Raw genomic sequence first — 20,220 nt, forward strand, 5'->3', positions numbered from 1 at the left:
TTTTTTTTTTTTTTTTTTTCGTGGTACCAGGGATGGAACTCAGGCCCTTGCGTTTACCAGTTAAGTGCTTATTCTACTGAGCCATCTTCCCAGCCCAGTCTCAGCATTTTGGAGGAAAGGAGTTGACAGGACTTTGTGTGGGCAACCTAGCTGGGGTGGGGTTGCACCCCCTCCGGAGGATCTGGGCAGTTGTTTTGACTCTTGATGGTCACATGGCCTCCTTTTTTGTCTGTGTGATCTCCTGTCTGCCTGCCTCCTGCCTGCCTGCCTGCCTGCCTATCTGTCTGTCTCTCTTTCTCTGAGACAGTCTCACTGTGTAGCTCAGGCTGGCCTTGAACTCACTATATAGCCCAGGCTAACCTCAAAATTGCAGCGATCTTCCTGCCTCAGCCTGGTGAGTTCCGGGTCACAGGTATGTACCATCACACCCAGTTGTTTGTTTTTTACAAGGATATTTATAGCTGCACCTAGGGATTTCCCAGAGTCCAAGATCATGTCATCTCAGAGTCCTTAACTCAGTTTCATCTGCAAACAGCCCTGTTCCAAGTAGGATCACACAATGTCCAGGCATTGTACTGTGGGCATCTTTGTGAAGGACAGGGAAGGAGTGGATTTTTCTTCCTTTAGAATGGTGTTGCCGGACTCTCAGTATACGTCATCGGAGAAGCCAGGCGGTACTTAGGAGCTGAGTGTAAGTGAGGCGTACCTGCTGAGGCCCCTGAGATCCTGAGACGTGGATTTGGAGTGGATCAATTATGAGATGACAATCTCGAAACTTACTGGCAATCAGATGGCTCCCAGCCTCATTTAGTGAATATTCAGTTCAGAAGAAAAACAACAGTGAAGACATTATGTATTTATGTCGACTACAAGTCTGATGAAAGCTATACACCAAGCAAGATCTCTGTCAGTGTAGGAAATAATTTTCATAATCTTCAAGAAATTCGGATACTGGAACAAAGTTAGTGGCAACAAGATCTTAGAGGAAAAGGTGGGGAAAGGAGAATGAGAAGAAAGAAAGGAGGAAGAGGAGGAAGGGAAGAGAACTTGAATTGGTGGAACCAAGTGGCTGGATTCATGTCCCCTTAACTGATAATCATAAGAAGCCAACTCGCACATTCATGATACAGATTGCTGTTCTAGCCAATCACCAAAATGAAAGAGACACCCACATGACACAGATTAAAATGTACACACCAGTGGAAGAGAGCTCTATTGGTAAATTTCCTAGGTGTACAACTATTGATTTTATGATGTATCTTTCAATAAGGTGATTTAAAATGGAGTAAAAATGATTAAGCATGTTGTTTTGACATACATATTGTTATAACCCTGTGTATATCTATTGAAAAAAATTAGTTATTTTGCACTTTTATATACACTTAAAAGTATTTTACTTGGATAAATAAATCAGTTTTGGTTCAAAAAAATAGAATGGTGTTGCCTGATGGGGGAGCTCAGGGATGGAGAAATTGCCTAGACTGGACAGTGCCCCAAGTCCTCTCACTACACAGGGTCTCCATGACTTTACCTTTGTGGATGACCCCCCTCCACTGTTACATGGCAGCCTCATGAATGTGCCACTCACAAGTATGGCAGAAGGGGTGTGACAGGTGTGTCTCAGCCATGGGGGCAGGGCCAGGTTCCCAGAGTCACTCCAGACAGTGCCTGAGCTCAGGAGGTATCTGTCAACGCTGCCACTATCACAGAGACTGAAACAACTTTCAAAGACAGGGTGACTTGGGCTCGTGGTTTCAGAGGCTTCAGTTCATGGTTCTATCCAGGCAGGGTAGCACAGGCCTGTCTTCCCAGCACCTGGGAGGCTGGGGTGGGCAGGAACCTTGCTGAGTTTGAGGCCAGCCTGGGCTTCATAGCGCTTGAACTATGTAGCCCAGGCTGGTCTTGCATTCAATGATTTTGCTTGCTTTGGCCTACTTGGTGCTGGAATGACTGGTGTGTACCACCACACCCATCTGAGAGAAAGGTTTGTTGAAGGCATCTCTCTGTTTTTAAAGGCTAAATTCATGAGTGGATGAGAGAGATGTACACACAGGTTCATGGGGGCCAAAAATGGAGAGAAACAGAGGCTCAGGATCCAGAGAGCAGTGGAGACTCACTTAGAGGGGAGGGGGCTGAGGAGGGACGTTGGCAACCAAGCCACCCTACATAAGATGCGTCCTGAGAGCCAGACTAAAGAAAATAAAATCAGCTGGTACTACCCATCTATTTAAATTGACTTACACTGAGTCTATTGTATCAGCAATTCTCACAATGACAATCTACTTCTGGGTGTCCAGCTCCATTCATACTTATAGTGCCCAGATGATGGAGATTTGTATTCCATATAAATCTTCTTTTTTTTCTTTCTTTTTTTTTTCTTTGGTGGAACCAGGGATTGAACTCAGGCCCTTGCACTTGCCAGGCAAGTGCTTATTCTATTGAGCCATCTCCCGGGCCCCTCATATATATATCTATCTATCACCCACGGAGCTCTCACTGTCTCAGGAGGGTCAGCTGAGACATGGCTGTGCCTGTGGCCTTTGGAGAAGCAGCTGTGATTCTTTAGGAAGGATATAGCCTTCTTTATGGCAGTGAGAGGACAGAAGAGAGCGTGTGTCCCTTCCATGGATGTTTACCAGGGAAGGACTCTTGGTATGCATCAACAAGGGGGCTATAGAGGAACGGAAGCAATAGAAGACAGGTGTATAATTTCTCAAGGCTTTGTTAGGTAGCTGACAATATCAGAGGTGGAGGGTCAATGGTTTTCCATACTGGAGAGCTGGGGGAATCCTGGAGCTGCTCAGCCCAGGAAGATGGAAGCCACAGAACATGAGAAGTCCCCCAGGGGCAGCTTGCTGTAGAGTCAGTCCTGCAGTGCAAGTACCCTGGGAAGCTGAAGAAAATGTAGACCGTGCCCCTAAATTACAGACTAGAGGGCTTCCAAAATGGCCACACTCCTTCTTTTTTCCCTTTTATTATTTCCAGGCTACAAGACTACTGGTTGGTGCCACCCATATCCGGGGTGGGGCTTCCCCCCAGTTGGGTTATTGATATGCAAGCACTGTGCTTGATTTGCCTGTTGGGTGAGTCTTAGTCCATTCTTGTTGATACAGAATGATTAGGCTGCTGGGTGGGTCTTAGTCCATTCTTGATACACAATGATTAGCCTTTACAGGGCCCCAATCAAGAAAGCACTGTTCCAGAAAAGTAGGGACAGGGGTACAGGGGAATGGGGAGGGGAGAGAGGAGGATCTGTTTGATGTTTTCAGGCAGGGCTGCATACAGCATCCAGAGGACTTGGTTTTGCCCTCGCCATCCCTTGGTCTTGCTGTCCTTTCTTGGGTCCTTCTCAAAGAACTTCTGGCAGTTGAAGTGGCCACCTGCCCCTGGCTGTATGACAGCCTCTCCTGGACCCCGGGAAGGGAGTGGCAGCTTCCATTTGGTTCTCCACAGGCCTGAAGCCATCAGTGGAGGCTTGGACAGCAGGTCAGCTGAGCTGCAGTTGTTGGTCTAGAACTGTAAACTAGGGGGCTGGGGAGATAGCTCAGTGGCCTAAGCACCTGCCTGGCAAGTGTAAGGTTCTGAGTTTGATCCCCAGTACCAAAAATAAATAAATATATAAATAAATAAATAGAACTGCAAGCATCTAGGGGACCATGCAAAGCCCAGGCCAGGCTGGGGGGCAGTGTTGATGGACAAGGACTGGTTCCGGTGGAGCTCAGGATGTTGGGACTCTTTTCTCATGTACTTTTTTTTTTTTTTTTTTTTTTTGCAGAACTGGGGATTGAACTCAGGCCCTTGCGCTTGCCAGGGAAGTGCTTATTCCACTGAGCCATCTCCCCGGCCCCCTCTCATGTACTTTTTTTAATGAGTTTTCAGGTCCCACAGAAAGACATTTTTTCCAGGTTTGTATTTTTTTTCTTTTTTTTTTCTGTATTGTAGGGAAGGGTTCACAGGGTGTTCAGGGTCTCACTACTAGATTGGACTTGTAGTGATCTGCCTGTTTACAGCCTCCTAAGAGCTGGGATTACAGGCATGCACCACCACGCCCAGTCACCACCATGCCCAGTCTCAATTGTTGTCTCAGCGCACCCTGGGGGCAGTGCCTGCACGGCAGACCTAGGGATAGAGCCCCCAGCCCCTGTGCCTACTTGCAGGCACTGTAATCTGCTGAGCTATTTGGTCGACCCTAAACATTTTTGCTTTTTTTTTCTTGTATTAGGAATTGAATTTGGGATCTTGTGCTTGCCAGGCCGGTGCTTATGCTGCTGAGCCGTATCCTAGGCCCTCCAGGTTTGTATTTTGTTTGTTTCGAGAGTCTCACTATGTAGCTCAAGCTGGTCTCACACTTATTTTATACTCTGTAGCCCAGGCTGGCCTCAGACTCATGGTAATCTTCCAACTTCAGCCTCCTGAGAGCTGGGATTACAGGCATTTGCCATCATGCCTGGCTCAAATTTTGTTTTGTTTTGTTTGCTTGAAACAGGGTCTCACTTTGTAGTGCAGGCTGGCCTTGAACTCGTAGTGATCCTTCTGCCTTAGCCTCCTGAGTGCTGGGATTACAGGCATGCGCCACTAAACCTGGTTTTTCCAAGTGTTTTAAAGACTTAATGGTGGGTAAATTGGTGCAGCCTGTGATCCCCACATTCACCAGGCTGAGGAAGGAGGATCACTTTGAGTTTGAAGCCAGCCTGGGCTACAAACTGAGTTCAAGATCAGCCTGAACTCCCTTTTTGACATAGGAAACCCTGTGTCAAAAAGAAAAAATAAATAAATAACTCCACAAAACTGGGGATAGTGACACACACCTACAATCCTAGCCAGCACTCAGGAGGCTGAGATGAAAAGCCCTGAGTTCGAGGCCATCTTGGTCTATGTATGAGTCCTTGTCTCATAAAGGAAAATAATAATAATAATAAATTAAATCCACAGAAGAATTTGGGTATTTTGGGCTTTTTGTCTATACAATCCCCCAATATGGCAAATCTTTCCACTGATCAGCGTCTTCTCCTGTTTTTGTTTGTTTGTTTTATTTGCAAAGCTTTATTCCAGAGGAGCTCAGTGCTTCTTGGCGGCTGCCTTCCTTACGGCGGCCAGCACGTTGCTCAGCTCCTCACCCTTCCTCCTGGTGTGGATGTATGTCCCCACCCTTTCTTGACGAACTTGAGGGCGCCTTTGTCCTTGGAGAACTTGAGCAGCTCCGTGGCACTCCGCGTAGGGGATGAAGCCGTACACCTCTCGGATCATGTCCTGCACGAAATTGGTGTGTTTGGTGAGGCGTCAGCGACAGTGGCTGTGCCTTGGTTTGCTCACATGCTTAGTCACCTTGTGGCCCTTGTTGCAGCCCACAGCCATGGGATAGCGGAGGGCCATGGCTACTCTTCTTCAATGGTTGCTGTGGCGCAAGCTCCATTGTTGTCCAGTAAAAAAATGTCTAAGTTTGTTCACAACAAAGGTGAAAAACTTCTTTCTCTCCCTCCCTCGCTTCCTTTTATAACGCTGGGAATGCAACCCAGGGTTCAAGCCTTCTGGGTGAGCATGCTGCTGCTGGGCTACTCCAACGCCAATGTTTGTAAAACATTTATTCCAAGGAGCTTTGTGTTTTCATTGCTGTTGTAAGTGAATTTTATTGTACCACATATTTTTCCAGCGTTTGGAAATGTGACCAGTACACATGCTCACTCCCACACAGTTCTGTGCCGTAACCTTGCTGAATTGTTTTACTCATTCTAATAACTTTGGGTTTTCTACTTAGGCAACTGTCTTGAGTACAAATCAGAAGTCTTGTCTTTTCCTTTATAATCCTGGACCTCTGTTTTTTCTGTTTTGTGCTGTAGTGTCTGCAAGACATTGGCTTAGTCTTGGATAGAGGGCTGAGCATAGTTTCTGTCGGGGAATCTGACTGCAAAACGTGTACCAAGCTGTGCCACTTTGATCTGTCTACTTCTCCAAGTCTGCACTTCAATATCAACCTTACAAACTATTTTTAGGAATATTTCCTCAACATCCTAGCCTTAGAACTGTCTGCACCTCTTCTTTTTTTTTTTTGCTTTTTTTTTTTTTTTTTTTTTTTTTTGCGGAACTGGGGATTGAACTCAGATCCTTGCATTTGCCAGTCAAGCGCTTATCCTACTGAGCCATCTCCCCGGCCCTGCACCTTTTCTTCACCCAGCAGTACATCACAGGAGTCTTTTTTCCTCCAGTTTTTATGTTCATTAGCACATGTGTGTGGCACGTAATCCTCATAGTCCCTGTGTAGAGTTGGCACACCTACATAACACATCTTCCTTCCTTCCTCCCCTTGGTCCATATAAGAGAAACCATGTGCTATTTAAGCTCTGCTTCTGATTTAGTTCATTTAGCATTATGGTCTCAAGGTGTACCTATTTTCCTACAGGTAACTCTGTGGCAAAGTAGAACTCCATTGTGTGCAAGCACCACATTTTCTGTATTCACTCATCTGAGGCTTTTGTGTGTGTGTGTGTGTGTGTGTGTGTGTGTGTGTGTGTGTACCAGGAATGGAACTCAGGACCTCAAGCTTGCCAGGCAGGCACTGCCATGCTGAGCTGTATCCCCAGCCCCAGTATGCACTCATCCATTGATGGACATAGAGGCTGCTTTCAATGTTTAGCTATGAAGAACCGTGCTGATAGGAGCCGGGGAGATAGCTCAGTGGAATAAGCACTTCCTTGGCAAGCGCAAGGGTGCAAGTGCAAGGGCCTGAGTTCAATTCCCAGTTCTGCCAAAAAAAAAAAAAAGAATTGTGCTGCTTAGGGCCAGCCAAATAGCTCAGCGGATTAAAACGCCTGCAAGCAGTCACCGGGCATGCCCTGCCTGCCCTGCCTCCGGGGCACACTGAGATAGCAATTGAGACTAGACATGGTGGTGTGTGCCTGTAATCCCAGCTCTTGGGAGGCTGTAAACAGGTGGATCACTATGAGTCCAATCTAGTAGTGAGACCCTGAACACCCTGTAGACCCTTTCCTAAAATACAAAAAATAAAAAAAGAATCGTGATGCTAACTGGCGAGGTAGCATGTTGTGCTGCATTCTGCTGATGCTACACAGGACCTGCATCCTCAGCATGGGGTAGAAGGTGGACCCGTGTTATCCTTCCTGTCTCTTCCAGTTTCATGCTGGAGATTTTGGCTTGCCTTTTGCCCATTCACCAAGTAACCGGAACTATCTGCATTATCTACACAGCATGTTTTATTTCATTCTATTTTTACCTAAAAATGCCTCTTTTCAGAAATGACAAATGTGGGTTTTTAAAATTTCATTATTTTGTATGTGTGTGTGTGTGTGTGTGGCCGGCTCAGCCCACCATAGGGGCGTGGCTGGCAGGCCAGGCCGTGCCAGGGATAGAACCTCAGTCCCTGGTCTTGCCTTAGCAGGTGCTTTATTTTTTATTTTTTTGCAGGACCAGGGGTCAGGACCCTGCGCTTGCCAGGCAAGCACTTATTCTACTGAGCTATCTCCCCCGCCCCAAGTAGGCGCTTTAGACCGCTTAACTATCTCGCCGGCCCCACGAGGGTTTGTTTTGTTTTTTTTTTTTTAAATCAATACACTTTTAAAAGTTTTAAAAATTGTTTTGTGTCTGGTCAAGTTGAGATTTTTGTATCTGGTCAATATGATTTTTCAAAAAAAGTCAAACGGCTAGCACTTGTTAATAAAGGTCTTAAATAATAAAAACAAAATCTTTATAAATTCCTATCAAGTCTGATAAAGAAAAACAAAAGAGGAAGACAATACCTTAGAGTTTTTCTGTCAAAAAAACCAGGCAGGAAGTATCACAGGTGTGCTCTGTAATCCCAATATTGAGGAGGTTGCAGGAGGGCCTTTGCGAGTTTGGGCTACATAATGAGTTCAGGCCTGAACTGCATAGCAAGATCCTGTCTTAAAAAAACAAAACAAAACATTGTGGATGCTTTTCAATCGTTTAGAATACAAGTTTTTTAAGTGTAGTTATTCTGTTTTTCTTTATTTGGAAGTCAATGGGGGATTATAAATGGGATAGGCTATCTCATAAAACAAAGCATTTTTAATTAAGTCTTGAAGATTTTGAAAGACGAGGGATAACAGTGTGATTTCATAGCTGTAATTTATATTTTTACTTTCATTCAACCGAGCCTCTTCCTTCTAGCAAATCTCTATTTCCTTGGCAGATAAAAATACACCCGCAGTCTCCCAGAAGCTGCGCCACGAGCCTGCGAGCCAAGAAAGCAGCCTCCTCTCCACGCACCGCGAAGAAAAAATGCTCTCCTCCGCTCCGGCTCGTCCGGATCAAAGTCTTTATCATTCTTAAAGGGTTTTTCTCTGACTTAACCCGGGGGTTCAGAGTTCAGTCCGGAGGGGGTAAACCCTCGAGGCAGAGACGGGGCCCTGGCGTCCCTGTTCCCTGCGCAACTCGCCCAGCTACGCCCTCTGCGTGCGCCCTGGGCATCCGCCTGCCCAGCCGAAACCCGTTACCAGGCTATGGCCGGGTAGGCCGACGCCAAGCGAAGACGCCCGGAGCTCTGCCGTGTCGGTTCCCGGCCCGTGGGCTGGGCGCGCGGCGGCTCGGGTTACAGACAGGTGAGGCCGGCTGCTGGGTTAGCCCCGAACACCGGGCGCCTCGGGCCACACGCGCCTGCATCCGCTGCTGGCTGGAGTCCGAGGTCCCCGACGTGCGCGAACGAACATAGAAATAAAACCAAACACCGTGCTTCCCCGCCACCTCCCAAGCAGAGCAAGCAAGGGGTGCTGCCGATCCGGGAGGGCGGGCTGCTTCCGGAGTTTCCTAGCCTCGCAATGTGGGGGGCGGAAATAATGGGAGTGGGCGAGGCGTGGACACTTACTTCGGAAGCTCCGTTTGCATATCGCGCACTTGGCTTTTGTTTCTATTGTGTATCCATTAGGGGCGAAGGACTCCCGGGGCGCAAGGTCTTGGCGTGGTAGCGTTTTTAGAGGGGCAAGTTTTGTTTTTTTCTTAGATTGAGTGACAGAAATCAGTACTTGTTCTAAAGATGTTGAATTTTAAAATGTATTGTCCCTGTTTATTTAGAGAGCTATTGTAAATGATGGACCGTTTAAGCTCCCAAACTACCAGCAAACAGTCCTCAGGCGGCTTCTCCTTCAGGCGACCGAGATTTCAGCAATCTCAGGGAACGACCCGCGAGGCCCAAAGGAATCGAGCTGGTTTCTGGCTTGTTCGTAGTAGACAAATTCACTTGGGGGCGGGGAGGGGGCCCACTCGGGAGCCCCCATTTAATAATGCTGGAGCGGATCTGGGATTATTTTACTCGAGGTCCCTGGAATGGGGGAAGGGAACGGAGGTCGATTAAAAAATGTTCTCCCTTTTTAAAAAGGGGAGGGGGGAGCGGAGACGTTAAATTATTTTGCAAACATTCATGCCGCGGGAAGGGCTGGGACAGGCCGCGCGGCCGCCGGAACCGGTCGGACAGGTAGCGAGCTTGTTGACACCGTTATGTTGCAGGGCGCATGCTCGCTCCCAAGTTTCCTGGTGCCTTTTCTATTCCACCTTAGGAAACTTTTTCCTCGGCGTGGTCTCAGCCTGGATTTAAGGCACCGGAGTCGGCGAGCCAACAGTCGCGGGCGCGCGGGGCGCAGGGACGAGCAGGGGGCGAGGGGGGGGCCCGGGGGGCGCCGCCAGGACCAGCGCCTAGCGGAGCGGGACCGCGCGGGGGCCTCGCCATGCCCAAAGCCTTTCTGGTGAAGCGCAGGAGCCCCGGCGCCGCGGAGCGCAGCTGGGCTGCGCTCCCAGACGAGAACCGCGCGGACGCCTACATCCCAGGTGGGCTCCGGGGATTGGTAGGGGGCGGCGGCTCCTCGTGGGGAAGGGGCTGGGGTCCCTCCCCACATCCCCTCCTGGTCCCCATGAATCTTCCAGGGTGGGAGAGTGGGGATCGAGGCCAGGAAGCCCGGGCGCCCGTGCTCCTCCCGGGTGCGAGCCTCTCCATGCCCCGCGGGACCGTTGACTGCGGCGCGGTCGCGGTGGCCCAGGGAGGGCGCCGAAGACCCCAGGGGTTTCCTGCACCCCATGGGAAGGCATAAAAGTCCCCAGGAGGAGGAGGGAGATCAAATCTGCCTTCCTCCACGCGAAGAAACTTGGCGCGAGCTTACTACGCGGCGCGTGGCCCTTGGTCCCTCGTGGGCGCTGCGGTTGGGGCTGAGGGCGGGACTCTCGCGCGCCCGGCCTGTGCGAGGCCGCGACTCCGGCTATCTCGCCCACCTCCGCGCCGCCGCCTGCTTGGCGAGGTGCCCGGGTCCGGGGCGGCGGGTCCTTGCCGCGGGCGCCCGGGCCTGACGTCTCGTGGGTCTCGGGGCGTCTCGCTTCCCCGCTGTTCTCGCCCTGCAGTTGCCCTGGGCCGCCTGCTTCACAGCGCTGAGGACAGTCGCAGCGACGGAGGTAGCAGCAGCAGCACCGGCGAGTCCGGAAGCGCCGAGAGCAGCTCGTCCCCGCGTGCCCCGGAGTGCGACACCCCCGAGCGGGGCGACGCAGAGGGCGCAGATGGACACTTGGCAGCGAAACAGCGCGCGGTTGCTAGGTCAAAAATCAAGGTAGGATGTCGACTCTGCCTCTGCCGCCACCTGTGCCACGCCCTGGCGTCGGCCCCTTGCCTGGTGCCCTCCCCGCCCTCTGTACCTGCCCCTGGGCACCCGCCAGCCTCTTCGGCGCACCCGGCACCCGCCCTCGCCCGGGTCCCCACCCTCTCACCGTGACGCCGAGCTGCGCGAAGGACTAGGCACGGCCGCCTCCCCACTGAGCCCGCTTCGTGCCGTGCACGACGCGTGCCAGGGACCTGGGGTCGGAAAGGAGATGGTGTGCATCTTGGAACAGCCTTGTGATTCCGACCGTGTCACGGCACTCTGGAAAGCCCGTGAGACGGTGTCAGTGTGGGCATTTTGGGGGTGTCTTCCATTAGACCTTTATGCGTCAAGCCGATAGAGGGGTTCACCTAGGTTGGCGCCCCAAACCCAGTGAATGAAATATCTACCCGCTCTGTGGTCGCGCTTCGGTGCCCCGTGGGGAATTCTAAAATTGTCAGCGAATTCTGGTCTCGGTGTCCCTCTGCGCTTCGTGGGTAAAAGTTCCAGAATTATCTGCCCGGCTGGAAGGATCCGCTACCCGCGGAAGAAGGAACTCCGTTCTGCCATTCTCGCCCCCTCACCAGCGAGATATTGCGGTGGGGATTTTAGTCGCCCGATTTCAGTGCCTGGCCTAGTGGGCGACAGTGCCACCCAGAGAGGCAGGCGAGGATTCCTGGGCGCTGCAGGGCAGAGGGTAGGGTGGTGGGGAACCCTAGGTAACCTTCTGGAAAGGCAGCCGTTAGTTTCCTAAGGACGTTCTTGGCTCCTCAGCTGGCGGGGGAGTGGACTGTGGCATATTTGGTTATGAATTGGGTCGGAGGCCCAAGCGGGCCCTTTAAAGGTTGTGGTCTACTGCTCTCGGGATTTAGCTGTTGGGAGTGTCGCCGAAGTCCAGAGTTACCTGGCTCCAGGCGGTTCTGGGCCAGGTGGAGTTAAGTGGGAGGGAACAGTTTGCTGAGGCTGGTGGCGCACCCCGCCCTTGGGGAAATTCTACAAAGTGCCCTACTTGCATGTTTATCACCAGGCGGGAAGGACAATTGGAACGTTGTTTTGGGAGCCACTGTAGCCAGTTTGCCCCTCTGGCCCCCATCCCCAGCCTAGATTCCCCTGGAGAGCAAGTGGGGAAGCAAGAGCCAGCTCCTAACCAATGCTGGGGGATGCTATTTCCTGGCCCCGCCCCCCCCCCCCCCCCCCGCGGATAGCGCCACTGGAATCTTTCCCTGAGGGGAGAAACGCACCGGCTTCAACCTGCAGCGCGTGGGTTGGGGGCGCGGCACCTTTGGCTCCCTGACCGTTATCTAGCTGTCTTCCCCGCCACCCCTTTCCCAGTCCTCTGCTTCTGCTCCTGCTCCAGATATGGACTCATCTTGGTGTGAATGTGTTCGAAGCAGCCATCTGGGCTGGCTACGCACGACTGTGATTTCAGTACTGTGGGAGGCTGAGGCAGGAAGATCAAAAGTTTCACCCCAGGCTGGGCAACTTAGTGACTTGGGAAGACTCTCCTGAAAAAAAAGAAAAAAAAAAAAAAAAAAAAAGCGGGCTGGAGGTATAGCTCAGTGTTGAGGCCTGTTGCCCAATCTCTAGTCCCTGAGCAGGGTTTGTTGGGTGTTGACAGTTGTCACATACTTAATCAGGGCAACAGAACTCTTGCAGTTTCCCTAAGAAAGACCTTTACTGGAGGAGGATGAAAGCCACAAAGGGTGAGGCTTGGACTCCCCAGCACTGGGATAACAGGGATGCCCCACCACAGCCGGTTTTAAGTGGCAGGCATGCATGTGGTACTCAGAATCAAACCTGGGTCTTTGCGCTTGCCACACAGGTGCTTAGACCACTGAGCTATCTCCCCAGCCTGAGCTCAGGTTTTCTTTTTTCTTTTGACAGTGCTTGGCGGGAACTTAAGGCCTTGTGCATGCTAAGCCAGGTCCTACCACTGAGCTACTGCTGCCCAGGGCGTTGCTTTAATGACTTAGTTTTCAGAGCCTGAAGAGCCTTGCTGGATACCAGAGGAAGAGCAGGCTTGAACTGGTGTCCGTGGGACAGCAGCAAGCCACCCTTAGTGAGCTCTCTGCTGGGGTCTGGGCCAGGGAGATGAGCCTCTGGCTGTGGCAGTTAAGCTTTGTCCACTGCTTAGCCCTGTGATGTTGAGCTAATTGTTTGTTCCTCAGGGCCTCAGTTGCCATATCTGTAAAATGGAGATAATGATAATCCTTTCCTGTTAGTGTGGTGAGGATGGAGGGTGGAAGGGTGGACCAGAGGTGTATGTCCATTAACTGCAGCTGTTAGCTGGGTGTGGGGGGGAACACAGCTGTTATTATTAGTGTCACACCAGAAGCTCAAGCAGGGATGCAATTGTATTTGAAGTGTGTTTAGAGGCTGAGGAGACTGGAGAGAACAGGCCCTAGGACCTGTGGGCAGCTTGGGTAAGGAATAGACTCAGAGCTGGGACTGCTCCTAGGATGGGGCAAGACTGTCATGAGGCCATGCCAGAAAGTATGGGTGCTGCTGAGGGTGCTATAGATCTCTTATCTCGTGTGTGTGTGTGTGTGTGTGTGTGTGTGTGTGTGTGTGTGTTACCGCTGATCAAACTCGGGACCTTGCGCTTGCCAGGCAGGTGTTTATGTCACCGAACTTTATTCCCAGCCCTCCCTTGTCTCCTTTTGAACCCTCAGTTCCCTCATTTGTACAGTGGGGAAAAATTAGAATGGGCCTCAGGAATGTCAGGTAAGTTAAATAAGTAATGGATGCATGTTTGGGGTGCTTTTGTGGGTACAGCAAGTGGCCCAGAAGGAAGTCACTTGGACAGTGACCAGAGCAGGTGTGCTGATGGCTGTGTTGCTCTGGTAATGACCTGAGCCTTCACAGTGGTGAGTGGAACAGCTTGGGAAGGCAGCCAGCCCTGCCCACTCCAGCCCTGTCCTGGGCCTCAGACTGCAGCCCCCACCCCCAGGGTTGTGAAAGGTACTCCACCACTGGGGGCCCTGTGATTTGCTAAACAGATAGGAGGGGGGAGGAAGGTGTTTATGCCAGGTGCCATGCCACATTTGCAGATCCCTGGTTGTGGGGCAGAGAGGCTCAAGGAATACTGACCCTTCTGACCCTAGAGTGTGCCCAGAAATGAAGTTCAGAGCTGACTTGAGGCTGGCAGCACCTGGAGCAGGTGTCTGTGCCCCTGTCTTCTTACCCCATATCCCCCACACTCTCCTCCTGTGGGTTCTTCAAAAGAAAGCAAGCTTAGATTCCATCAAAGCATTCTCGACCTTTTACCTGACTTTCTGGTCAAGACTCCCAGCAGTGATAGATGAGTGAATGTGGGGTGGGCCCCCTGCTGTGGAGCAGGGATCTGTCACTTGCCTCATTCACCATTATTCCTCTGGTGGCAGTGGAGTAGTGATCTGTCAACTGCCTCAGTCACCATTACTCATGGCCAGTCCTTCCCATAAACACCCACTCTGCTGTCCTGAAAGCAAATCTCAGGCTTTACACGTTGCAGAAGCATGGGCCACACCTGCCCCTGTGGCCTCCCAAAGATGCTAAGGCCCCTCCTCATCGGCATGTGATTTGTGTGAGCAGCTCTTTGATGTCCTCATCATGGCCAGAGGAAACGTCACTTGACTGCATTTAGGGTATAAATACTTTGACACATGCCACGGATGGCTGAGGCTCAAGTGTGCGATCGCACCCACGTGATCGTTTGCGTCCGCCTTGCTGACTGACTAGCCAATTTCTCTTCCCCCAGTTTGCTTCATCAGCCTGCCCAGTGTCGAAATTGATTTACTTGTCTTTCAGTCTTTACACGTAGGCCTTCCCTTTCTCTTCTGTGGCTGCATGAGTTGATTTGTTTTGTAGTTTACACCGATCTGGGTTTGGCTGATGAGAGGCTCCCATTCCTTGGCCTCGGAGTCTCTCCTGTGGGTGGTGGTGGGGCCACACTGCATTGTCAGCATGGTTCCTGTAGGCACAGTAGCTTTTAATTTGGATGGGAAAGTAGGCTCTTTGAGCTTGGCAGTGGCTCAGTGGCTTAGTCGGTCAGTGGCATGACTTGCCTGTCACACACGAGGTCCTGGGTTCAAATCCCAGCATCAGAAAAAGAATTCCAAATGCTTGAGTGGCAGTGTGTGCTCAGCAGCTCCTGTCCTGGACAACATGATACCATTTTTCTGTCATCCTAGAAAATTGTTCTGGATAGTACTGTCTAGTACTAGTACTAGTACTGAATAGCACTGTCTTTGTGAGACAGTTTCATTTGGGCTGGACTGTGTCTCGGGGCATGTGTTGCCATCAAGAGGGACTGGATGTTATCTCTTTGCATGATGCCAGCAGCTTTGATGTTCAGAGCCTAAATGCTTTGGATTATTCAGTATTGCAAAATCGCACTATTAAACCAAGCATGGTGGCCCATGCCTGGGATCCCAGCACTTGGGAGGCTGAGGCAGCTGGATTGCCACAAGCTTGAGGCCAGCGCAGGCTATCTGGAGTTGAAGGCCAGTGTGGAATACTTCATGTGTGTGTTGGGAGAGGGGAACAGTGTTAGTAGTATTCTTCACTTTTTTTTTGTGGAACGGGGGATTGAACTCAGGCCCTTGCGCTTGCCAGGGAAGCGCTTATTCTACTGAGCCATCTCCCCGGCCCCATCTCTTTACTTTCTTTTCTTTTCTTTTCTTTTCTTTTCTTTTTTTTTTTTCAATCTGATTTGTTTTTAATTAAGTATTATATGGTCACATACAAATTTGTGCTCATGTTGTACCTTGCTCACTTTAGTCCTTCTAATGAGCTGACAGGAAGCAAATCACACACACAACAGTAAAAGTTTTAGTCTTGTGTTTTTGAATAGCTGTTTAAATACTACCATGAACAGTAACTCAGTCTGACCTAAAGAAATCAAAAGTAGAACTTGCTGTTCTATCATGCTAACTCTTAAAAGGATCTGAATTTACAGATCAACTATAAAATGTGAGAAATGTTAAATATTCTTTATTTGGTATTATACTAAAATACCACACTAAAATTCCTTTCAATAAGTAAAAGGCAGCACTTTTTAGATATAGGGAATTCTAATTAAATTGGCATAGTCAAGACTAAAAATATAGACATAGCTTTCTTGTCTTCAACCACTCCCTTTAACAGGCTAATAAACACAAACTGAAACAGCGGAGTCTTGCTTGGTTTTGAGACAATGAAAGGTTCTCTCAGTATTTAAACATATTCACATAACCAGTTATATAAATCTAAATATAAAATCAACCTTCAGTAGTTTTGAGATGATATTCTTAATCTTTGTGAAAAGTTGAACATTACTAATCAAGTCCAACCATCTATTTAGAAGGGAAAACAGTGATAGTATTTACTGAACTGGAATTACTATCAAACCTTGAAGAAAAAAATGATACACATTTAACTACAAGCCAATTTTATTTAAACCAGGACTGTCCAACAAAAATATTCTGTCAGCCACTCATGATCTGAATTCTGGTGTATGAGATTAAATTATGGTACACATGCAAAAGCCATGAGACATTTCTGTTCTGTAATAAGGCAGTGACTATTACTCATTAGTAGCTTTTTTGAGGTAAGCTATTGAGTCTGCCCTTTCTCCCTTCTTCTTGATGCCAGCAAAGATCATTTTTGTTCCTAGGATGTACTTCTTGGGATTCTCCAAATACTCCATCAATGTATCCTCTCCCCAGGTGATACCTTTGTTCTTGTTGGCATCTGTGTGAGAAGCCAGCAGCCTGACCTGTCTTCTGCCCAAAGAGACCATGGAGATTTGGCCCAGTCTTGTGCTTGCCTCCCTTCTCAACAGTGTGGCACTGGGCACACTTCTGTACGAAAATTTTCTTGCCTTTCTCGACATCACCCATTTTTAAACCTGCTGCAGCTTCTGTGCCGGGTGGTCACCGGTCTTCCCTCGTTACCACAAGGAAAGTTCTAGTGCAGAATCCTGATGTCCCGCTCTCTCCTCTTCACTTTCTTTGCTGATGTTTTTGTCTTTTCTCTTTCTGGTGCTGGGAAGGGGATCCTGGCATTGCTCTGTGCTGAGCACACACTGTGCTCCATGCTCCAGGGGAAGGATGATGCAGTTCTGTAGAAAGGCAGGCGCTTTTCCTACCTACTGTTTGGTATCATTCCCAACCGGACATTTCATTTGGGAAAGGCAGAAGAATGTTGATTCCTTTTGTTTATTTTTATTTATGAATAAAAATAACCAATGGAGGGGCCGGGGAGGTGGCTCAGTAGAATAAGTGCTTGCTTGGCCAGTGCAAGGGTCTGAGTTCAAACTCCAGTTCCACCAAAAAAAACAAAGGTCCCTTGGTAAAAAAAAAAAAAAAAAAGAAAGAAAAGAAAAAGAAAATAACCAATGGATTGATCAGGTTTCTCCAATGATGGCCAAATGGTTCTTTTTTTTTTTTCTTTCCTTCTTGGTACTGGGAATTGAAATCAGGACTTCACACTTACCAGGCAGGCCCTGTGCCACTGAGCTATATCCCTGGCCCCCCAAATAGGTATTTCTAAGCATTATTGTGAATCACAGCCCTCCCTCCCCCAATACTGGGCATCGAACCATGGCCTGGAGCAGGTTGGACAAACGCTGTACCACGAAGCTACTTCGCCAGCCTTCCCTCTGTTAAGGTTTCATTTGAGAAAAGGTTTCACTAAGCTACTGAGGTTGGCTTTGAAATTTTGAATTCTCCTGTTTCAGCATCTTGAGTAGTTGGGATTACAGGTGTGCACTATAGTACCTGGCTTTGTGAGTCATGATTTTTTTTTTTTTTTTTTTTGTAGTACCAGGGATCAAACTCAGGGCCTTGTGCTTGCCAAGCAGGTGCTTATGCGGCTGAGCTCTCATGCCAGCCCAAAAGTCATGATTTTAAGTAGTTTTTTTTTTTTTTTGTAAGTGTTCATTTGATGTTTAGAAGGAACAGAAGCTCTGTGTCAAACTCCTTACCTCTTGTTTCCTGTGTCCCAAGGCAGAATTAAATCCCCACCCCAAAGTTGCTGCCCACCCTGGCTGTGCATTGGCCAACTAGGCTCCTGGTAAAGAGCTCCTGTCAAAGTCAGAGAGCAGCTGGGCGCTGTTTTGTGTGCACCTATAATCCCAGCACTTGGGAGGCAGAGGCAAAGGATTGTTGTAAGTTCAAGACGAGCCTGGGCTACACAGTGAGCTCAAGGCAGCCTGAACTGCACAGCAAGACCCTGTCTCAAAAGACAGAAAAAAAAAAAAAAGCCAGAGAGCACTTCCTGCTGGGCCTGCATGCACAGCACCCAGCAGAATGGTGTCTCAGAGGGGACACAGGTCCATATGCGATAAGACTTGCAGGCAGAGGAGAAGGGACAGAAGTGACAGAGTGCAGGAATTTGACAGAACACAGGAAGTGAGAAAAGCAAGATCTGGAGAGACGCTTGAAATGAATGCTGAATGAAAGTTAACCTAATTAAAAGGAAGACAAGGAGGACCAGGAGAATACTATGTATTAATAATGCCACTTTGATTGATTGATTGGTTGATTACAGTTCTGGAGACTGAACCAAGGCTCTTAAACTAGGGAGATATTCTACGAAGGCAAACATGGACTACTCAGTAGGGGGTATTACTGAGCCACCTCCCCAACCCCTTGTACCAACCCTTTGTACCCCAGCCTTTTGTTACTGTTGTGTGTGTTTCTTTTCTTTTTTTTTTTTTTTTTAATTTTATTTATGTGTGTGTGTATGTGTGTGTGTGTGTGGCCAGCTCAGCCCACCAGGGGGTGGGGCTGGCTGGCATGTGGTACTGGGGGATTGAACCTTGGTCCCTGTGCTTTGCTAAGCTTGTTCTAAGTAGGTGCTTTAGTCCACTGAGCCATCTCTCCAGCCCTGTTGTGTGTGTTTCGAGACAGAGACAGTCTTGCTGTGTACTTCAGGCTGACCTTGAATTCTTTGTAGCCCAGGCTGGGCTTGAACTCGTGAAGCTGTCCTCTTGCCTCAGCCTCTCAAGCTCTGGGATTACAGGCATGTGCCACTTTGTACCAATTTTAAATTTGAATACTGGTAAGGAGGATTTTTACGGTTAGAAGGGACCACATGGGTTTAGTTGCAGACAACAGAGTCAACAGCAGCTATTTTAAGCAAAGAGTGGTTAATTATGTGGGACCAGATGAATAAAGAAAGACCAAGCCAAGCTCTAGGCATGACTCAGAACCACACTGCAGAATGCAGCCACCTGGGCTCCTGAGGCCACCACCCAGTCAGGAAGCCACTGCCTCTCTGGGGCCTGTGCCTGCTGCGTGATGCTTCCGCTGACATAGAGCATAGAGTATACACAAGCCTCCTGCTTGCCTCTGCCCATTTAACTCAGGGCCACACTCAAATCTCCTGATGGTGTGTGTAATTGGAAGCACAAACCTAGGTCACAGCTTAACCCTAGCTGCAAGGGAGTCTAGAAGGTGTTTGCTGCTCTCTAGCTTTGCTGTATGGGAAGGCCCAAGAAGGGGAGTTGGAAGTGAGACTTGAGAGTGTCCATCTTACAGCACCATTATGGTTTGTGCCTGGAAGTCCCTGCTAAAGCCTCATGTAGTCATGGGGTGGACTTCTAGAGTTTGTGATTGATCCATGGTCCAATATGGAGGGATTGTGGGTGTGAGTGCTATACTTGCCTAGGGCTGGTAGCTTGCATACCATATAAGGGAGAGAAAGAGGCTTGCTCTTCTCCCTTTTTTGTTCTTACTGCTTTTACTATCTTCTGGGTCATGAACTGTTGCCCTCTGCCATTGCCACCCTGCTTTGGAGTGGACTGAAACCTCCACAAACTGAGCTAAATAAACTCCTCCCTCTTTAATTTGGGTATTGGGTATTTTGTCTCAGCAACAAGAGAAAAGTGACCAACACAAGCACCCACAGTGGGGGCATTTGAAGTTTGTGTGGGCAGGTCTTCCACATTCAGGGTGAGCAAAGTTGAAACCTAGTGAGTTTTCATTGAGTTGTTCATCATTGTTACCACCAAAGGCTAACTGTTTTGGTTGTTGCTGGGACAAAATACTCAACACTCCAAATTCAGGAAGGAAAGGTCTTTTAGTTCACAGTTTGTGGAGGTTTCAGTGCATACTTGGCTGGCTGGGAGGCAGACTGGCACATGCCAAGGGCAGCAGCAGCTCACGGCAGCATGGGTATGCGGGAGCTGGACAGGACTGCAAAGAGCAAAGGAAGGAGCAGAGGCTGCAGTAGCTAGCAAGCCTCTTTTCCTTCCTATATTGTATGCAGATTACCCACCCCAGGGTGGTGTAGCGCGCACACCTATAATTCCCTAATCCCCCCATTGGATCATGAATTAATCACAGACTTTATTTTTTTTTTTATTTTATTGAGAAATAAATATGAATGAGACAGTTTCGAAGCTGAATAATAGGACAGTTTCGATAATCAATACATTGTACATTGTTATTTTCTTAGTGGTTATCCATAGTACAAGAAGCATACAGGATAACCTATTAGTACACCTCTTCTCATTGAATTAAGCAACAGTAGCTATATATCTATCCTAACTATTTTGTATATATAAATACAAAATGATCTTTTCTTTGTGTCCCCCCCCTTTTTTTTTTTGTTTAGTCTTGTCAGAGATGAGTATTCTATTGGCATCTAAATACTAAGGTGTTTTTAT

General features: G+C 48.9%; 1 protein-coding gene across 2 annotated transcripts in view; it reads left to right on the top strand.

Annotated features, from left to right (window-relative positions):
- The first annotated feature begins 9,278 nt into the window (after window positions 1-9,278).
- Window positions 9,279-20,220, top strand: part of Ovol2 (ovo like zinc finger 2) — a 23,285-nt gene continuing 12,343 nt past the window's right edge. Inside the window, exons 1-2 of one of the 2 annotated variants that reach the window (XM_004635601.2) lie at window positions 9,279-9,792; window positions 10,357-10,559. In XM_004635601.2, coding sequence (XP_004635658.1) covers window positions 9,693-9,792; window positions 10,357-10,559 — 303 coding nt within the window. In that variant the 5' untranslated portion in view covers window positions 9,279-9,692. Of the gene's footprint in view, window positions 9,793-10,356; window positions 10,560-10,785; window positions 10,888-20,220 lie in introns of those variants that run through there. The other variant, XM_023720243.1, reaches the window with a different exon arrangement.

Source organism: Octodon degus, unplaced genomic scaffold (genome assembly GCF_000260255.1).
Source record: "Octodon degus isolate 3935 unplaced genomic scaffold, OctDeg1.0 scaffold00073, whole genome shotgun sequence".
Classification (NCBI taxonomy): domain Eukaryota; kingdom Metazoa; phylum Chordata; class Mammalia; order Rodentia; family Octodontidae; genus Octodon; species Octodon degus.